Genomic DNA, 7216 nt, shown 5'->3' on the forward strand with positions numbered 1-7216 from the left:
CTTGAAAGTGGTCGCTGACTTCAATCTGTTCCTCTTCAATTCTGGGGGCCCTCCCTCTTCGAGCAGTTACATGCTGCCACTTCTCATTTCCCTTTGGCCCCTCCAGTACCAGCCTCTCGTAACTTGTGTCCAAGTAATCTTCCTGGTTCTGGATGCAATGCAGTATGCCTACCTGTGATTCCAACCTGTGAATCTTCTTCTCCAGGGCAGACACCTGCTTACACTTGGTGCAGATTAAGTACTCCTGACTCTCTGGAAGGAACACAAATATGGCACATCTCACACAGGTCACAACAGCGGACCCAGACTCCATTTGTGCTTCTTTTGCTCTTTGGAGCACACCTGTACTGTAAGGTTTAAAAAGAGGGGGAAGGGGGAAGAAGAAGGGGAAAAAAAAAAAAGAGAGACACACACCACAAGAACCTGCACACCAAGCACCCATACCAGGGCCCTTGCTCATGCTCCCACCCACCCACATGCAATCTGCTGCTCCCTGGCTCCCTCCTAAGGTGACCTTCCTAGGTAAACTCCTTCTCTATTTGCTGCTCCTACAGTTTGCTAGGGCCTGCCTTTTTATAAGGCTGCCTATCCTAGGCTCCACCCCTCAATTACCTAAACCAGTCCCACCCAGAGCCAGCCCTATCACACTAGAAAAGAAAGAAGAAAGGAAAAACAAAGATTAAAAAAGAAAGCAAATCACATACCACGGGAGGTCAGGGGACCCCATAACACACACCAGGCACTAGGTAAACACTTTAGCAGCAATCAGCCACTCCAAGTCACTAGCACTGAGAAAAGCCTCTTCAAGGCAGTCTTACATCTGATTTTATACCAGTCACTGCTTTGCTTGCTGCTCAACCCTCTCTTCTCACTAGTGCTGCCTTTTATAAGGCTACCCAGCCTAGCTCTGCCCTTCAGTTACCTAAACCAGACCTACCCAGAGCAAGACCTGTCACTCACTCACTTCAAAAGGGGGAAGAAAAGAAAAGAGAGAGGAGAAATGTGCATCTAAATGTTATACTACCTACGCAGACAGGTTGTTTTAGACTGCAGTCCTCACTAATCAACAACGGCAAGTGCAACTCAATGGGTATTTTACATGGAACTAATTACTAAGCCATTTTTACAAGCAATGATGATACTACTATAGTTTATGTAGTAAAACTTCAACCTCTTTGTTCACTGCAAAACACACAAACATAGACTGATATTTACCTTCAGAGCAAATCCCAAAGGTAAGAAGAACAGCTCTTTCTGAAAAATGAAGTTCAGCATGACCGTACCATTTTCTAGATAGTGAAGGTTCATATTTATTGCAGTGTGCTCGTCTCTGACACAATGCATAGATATACCTGGCAAAAAGAACACAAAGTCCAGTGTAAACTACAGTCAGAAAAAGAGAAGCATGGGTAAGGCAACTAGATTTACAATTGCCCTTTTCAATACTGCCCTTAATTGCACTGGATAGCATTTAGCTTTTCTTGGATAGGGCATTTTATGCCTCCAAAATCATAAGTGCGTTCTACTGAGACAGTGCTTTTCACTTGCAGGTCATTAGGTGAAACACAAAACAAGTTTTAGAGGGTCATTGCCATTCACTGAATTTTCAGTATCCCATTTGAAATGAATTTTCAGTTTTAAGAAACAATCTTGCTGGCAGCTTGAGAAGATATTTTAAAGACAAATTCATTGACAGTACATCTACTAACTGCTATGAAACAATAGCTGGAGATTTTTCCTCTAGCATGTCTAAACCAATGATAGGGAATGCCAGGGAGTAAATAAATAGGGGGTAAATTACTTTAGATCTACTTAGTTCAATGCTGTTCTTCTAAAGTAGTGAGCAATAACCTTTTTAGGCAGGTGTGCCGCAAATTAAGCTTTGTACCCTCTCAGTCCCCTTCCCTGTCCCATCTACCACTTTGCTTTCTGCCCCCTGCCCCATCTGCCACTGTGTATCCTGCTTCCTTCTTGATCTGCTGCATACCACACACAGAGGCTGTCCATGACACTTGAGATGCATGTACCATAGGTTGGCCATCCCTGCTCTAAAGAATCCACTTTTCCCACTGTCAGACAGACCTATTTGTTGCCTACGGACCCTGGGCCAATGCTCACAAGGAAACACTATAAGCCTCCCTTAGAAAAGAAGGCCACTGGATAGGTAACAACAAAATGTTTGGGACAATTAAAAACTTAACAGGGACAGGAGTAATGATCAGAGGTTTAAAGCTAGTGTGTGTCAAGGGGTGACACCAAGCAGAGCCCACTGGTCCTCAAATGAGTTCAAGGAGCCAGTAGACACTGCATGTCAGACAGGCTTATTTGTTGCCTCACAGGATCGTGGTCCTAGGCCCACCAGGTAAACTATTAGCTTGGCTTAAAAAGGGAGGCAACTGAGCAGGCAACAAGTGGTTCCTTGGGACAAATGATAAAAAAAACAAACAAACAAACAGGGACAGGAGTGAGGGTCAAAGGTTAATAACTAGTGTGCCAAGAGATGATACCAGGCAGAGCACACCAGACATGTGAGGACCAGTGGAGGCACTGAGTCCAAGGGAGCCAGTGGACACTGCCCATCAGACACAGGATACTGGGCACGATGAAAAGCTGGTCTGACCCAGAATGGCATTTGCGTTCTTGTATGTCAAGGATTAAGAAAGATAGTCCAGATTCTTTGTTACTTTCTACCTGCTTTAGGGAGACATTTTGGGTAGCCCCACTGACCCCATTAATACAATTTAAGGAATTTAAAGTTAGGCATGTGCTTAAATACTTTGCCAAATGGGGGCTGGTCCCTGCCATAGTCACAGTGACTAAATTATCTATCACCAGATAGAACAGCTCCAGCCAAGGGCTCAAGAACACACTGGGCTAAGTGAAGAAAGCTTGAACTACAGTCCCTGAACGGTCACGTCTAAATAAGACAGTCTTCAGAGCAGGGGGTATTTGCATCTTTGAGATCATGTTAGGTGTTTCTTTGTTCTCTGTAAAAATATAATGCATAGCAAATCAATATACTTACCATACTGTGTATAACCAGGGCCTCTGCTCTTCCATTTGGGCCTTACCATTGCAATAGGAAAGTTTCGCCTAGGCATAATCAACAATCTAATAACTTTTTCTATACCATTTATTATAAAATAGCCTCCCATCTCCTGGCAAAAGAAAGAAAGTGTGTTTCAAATTAATACAATAATATTAGGGTTGCACCAATAAAGATTTTCTTGGCTGATACCAATAGCCAGCAATTAACCAACTATATGGGCCAATCCAATAACCGCTATTTAGTAACAGTGCAAGGCATTTTAAACTACTGACATAAATAAACCTTTTTTTGTTTGTTTTGCGTTTAACACACACCTCCTGCCTGCTCCGACCCTCAATGAGGAAAGCAATGACAGCTTTATTCCCATGGTTCCTATCTGCAGCCCTGCTCCCCACGCAGCCCGTGTTGCCGTCCCAGGCAGATGGGGTGGACCCTCATATGGACAGCAGTGCCAGACATGTTCAGAGGCCCAGAGCACACTGCTGCCTCAGTGCCAGCAGGCCCCACACACCTGAGCTCCTGTGGCTGCTGGGGAGAAGCTGTTTTTGCAAAAGTACCTGGTGGAGCAGAATGTCCCTTGCATGGTAACTTATCTCGCCCACATGGAGCCCAATGTTTTTGTGGCAGCCTCAGCATTCAGGCTCTTACTGCACACACAGCATTGTCATGGCAGAGTGGCTGCAGCAGCAAGACCCAGTAATGGTTCCCCAGTTGCTGAGTGTGGCACTCTGTTACTGCTCCCTGTTCCCCGCTTCCCACTGCTCGCCGGGACCTGTAATCTGCTGTGGGCTTGGGCTGGTGGCAGGGTGCAGGGATCAGACTATGCTCACCAGGCTGCTCTGGGCATGCAGCTAAATTATTGGCTACAGCAACCAAAAAAGCCAGTAGCCAATAATGTCATTTCTCCTTTTATTGGTGCCAATCTGATAGCCAACTGATATATTGGTGGACCTCTAAATAATATTTAAAAAACTGACTCCACAAACCAATTATACATAAAACAGAAGCAAAGTACAACAAAATAATAATTCTGAATTTATGAGGTTATACTGTACTACAAGCATCAAGTTATTATTTTAAATACATGATTGTAATGAGTAATTCTGTAGCCATATATTCTATCTATTACTGGAGAGAGCAGAAGAAAAACAGTAAGCACAAAAGGGAACCCCTCAAAGTAATGCAAAAGTAATAACAACAGATGAGTCACCCTCACTAACCCTTATTCTCCAAATCTTTGCTTGCCCAGAGCCTCACTATAAGAATAACCCTCAGCCACAAGGCACGAGTGTACATGGCAACTAGAGATGAAGTGTATGCTCCTGAGGTCTACACTAACAGTGCAGACACAAAAGGACATAAGCTGTCCTGTGTTTCCAGAAAGGGAGGAACAATGTCTTGTCAAAGCTGCTGCACACCAAGCTACTAAAATTTCATATTGACAGTGGGTTTTGCTTGCCTCAACCTGTGATTTTGCCTTACTGAGATGAGGACTGTACATGCCCTGAAGGTCAAGTGACCTGAAGCAGTTTAGAGGCCAGGATTTGATTCTGTTAGGGAAAAGATGGAATTTTTAGAAATAGCATATTCTCAAAAAGTGTGCCAGATCACTTCTACAAAGATGAGCTGAAATCCTTTAAGCCAACTCAAAACTAATTCCCTTTAAATACTGCATATAGACATTTTTTCCAGACCCATCAAAATCCACTTACCTCTTCTTCCTCATGATGTTCAATCAAGGCTCTGGGAGGAAGACTATACAAATTGCAAAGTTTAGACTTCACCATAATTGGAACATATCCCAAAGGCTGCTTAATAATCCCTTTTGGAATTCCATTCACTGACCAGCTGATGTCAGCCTAAGAAGAAATGCAGCAAATTACTAATAAAGTAAAAATACAAACATGTCAGAACAAAGCAACAGTACACACCCTTGAGAGGACCAGCTGGGTGCACACACTGCGCATTCAGTACAGAAACAATGAGTAAAGTTACATTTCTCACAAAGAAACACTATGCTAGCTATAACACCTTATACAAACTACAGAGCCTGATGCGTACACAACATATATTACTGAAGGGGAATGGAACGCCTGCACATTTTTTGGAAACAATGTAAGAACATCCTATTTGGGCAAGCATTCACCAAGCAAAACTAGGATGCAATGTTGTGCTGAAAGGTCTCTAATCTTGATTTTCTAGTTCTCTTTTGAGCTGTTTTGGCCACCTTGTCGCTTTCTTATTTTTAAATTATTCTGTCTTCTTACTGTAAACTGCCCCAAGTGTTTGCTGGGAAGGGTGGCATATAAATCGAACAAACAAAAAACATTTTTTTGGTAGGTAAGGCTATACTGAGATTTCCATATAATCACATTTTCATTTGCTCATATTATTTTGAGTCAATACTTCTCATGTTTTGCCTGCAAATAAGACAGCATTAACAAGTTTTTTTAAAAACTCCCTCATATTTGAGTTATTCAAGGCCAAATTATTCTTACAAGGGGAGAAAATGTAAACTCTTCTGTTATGTACAGTAGAAGGTTTGAAATTTCAGTGTGAATGGAGTCATTATTATTATTTATAATCTCCCCACACTAAAATTAACAACTGTAAGAATTAAAGTTAAAATATGGGTATTGATCTGCCAACATGTTTCTACCCTGGCAGGGTGCACACTGACAAACTTTATATAGCCTGAGTGTTGTCTATCATAACTGTAAGCTATACCCTGTTATACAGCACTTCACAATAACTGCACAAACAATAATCAAAAAAAGTATTTGTTCTTAATACCAGCAAAGAGACTGGTATACTGCTGCTGTGGTCAAGAAATTACCAATATAACTACCAAGAGGAACAAATAACAGGCCAATAAAAGTGGAGACGCGAAACTCCAGTTAGGCAAAGAGATACTTGCACATCTGGGAAACCCTATAAACTACAACTACTTTACGCTACAAAAAAGACAAACAGATTAAGAAATGATCAAATAAAATGTAGGATGCATGGGATGATAGTATAAATTTAATGCAGTTAGGCAAGGGGAAAAAAAGAAAAGAAAAAGAGCTTCCCTGCATTCTGCTGACACAAACACCACTAGTCAAAAATAGAATAACATGTATTTAATGTTCAATCCCCTTAAATAAAAAGTTGTTTACAAAGAAAATATCATTTCATATGCTGTTAGAAAGATGGAGTCTCCTCACTTTTTCATGAAATGCTCTGCACACCTGTTTATAAAATATGCACAAATGATCACTGATCCCACCAGGTATAGAAGGGTCAAGACTATTGGAAAACCAGGAATGTCAACTTTCCAATACCACAAGGCAGAAGTCCCTAACTTTGTCATTCTGTAAGAGAAAGATCTTCTCATGGATGCACCTCCTCTATACCTCACCTTCACCCCAGGGTGATCCAGAAAAGATCCTAAAAATACCTGGCCTAAGGCATGTTTCTGAGCTAATGATTTAGGGCAGCAGTTCTCAACCTTTTTTGTACTGGAACCCATTTGCCAAGATGGATGGCTTGTCCAGACCCATTCCACCCTTGCCCTTCGGGTGCCCTACCCCACAGTCCCTTGCCCCCTTGGCCAACTAGTGCCCCTCACACCCAAGCCTCCAACTGACTGCAAGATCTACCACAAGAGGCTCTGAGATCTACTGGTGGATCAAGATCCACTGGTTGGTGACCACTGTACCAGACTGTGGAGCAGCATGGTTTTTAACCCTTAAAAGTACCATCTTAAAAAAATGGGGGGGGGCAACCTTTTGGGCAGGTGTTCCACAAAATAGCCTCGGACCTCCCTGAACGCTCTGATTCCCCCTCCCCCCTGACCTGCTGCTCTGCTTTCTGCTCCCTGCCCTGCCTGCTGCTCCCTGCCCGATGTGCCCCCTCCCCAGCCTGGCGCGCGCCACGTGGCGCAGGCGGCACTTACAGTCAGCTTTCCGCGGTAGGTGCTTCGGCGCCCCCTGCACTCGGCCGGGTACACCTTCAGCTCCTTGCAGATGCTGGCCTTGGGCACCATGGGGGAGCTGATGACGGCGCTCACGATGGCCAGCGCGATGCGGTCCTCCTTGAAGGCGAACTCCAGCGGAGGGATGGCCTGCGCCGGGGACACAACACGCGCGCTGCACAGCCCGGTCGAGGCCGCCGAGGGGCCCCGCG

General features: G+C 43.7%; 1 protein-coding gene across 1 annotated transcript in view; it reads right to left on the reverse strand.

Annotated features, from left to right (window-relative positions):
- The window catches only part of POLR1B (RNA polymerase I subunit B), a 32724-nt gene extending 25514 nt beyond the window's left edge, over window positions 1-7210 (reverse strand). The window contains exons 1-4 of the mRNA XM_006030293.3: window positions 6987-7210; window positions 4762-4908; window positions 3026-3158; window positions 1216-1352 (exon numbers count right to left, since the gene is read on the reverse strand). Of these exons, the coding sequence (XP_006030355.1) occupies window positions 1216-1352; window positions 3026-3158; window positions 4762-4908; window positions 6987-7076 (507 nt within the window). The 5' untranslated portion in view covers window positions 7077-7210. The remainder of the gene's footprint in view (window positions 1-1215; window positions 1353-3025; window positions 3159-4761; window positions 4909-6986) is intronic.
- Window positions 7211-7216: the final 6 nt, after the last annotated feature.

The sequence above is a fragment of the Alligator sinensis genome, unplaced genomic scaffold, assembly GCF_000455745.1.
Source record: "Alligator sinensis unplaced genomic scaffold, ASM45574v1 scaffold1238_1, whole genome shotgun sequence".
Taxonomy (NCBI): Eukaryota; Metazoa; Chordata; order Crocodylia; family Alligatoridae; genus Alligator; species Alligator sinensis.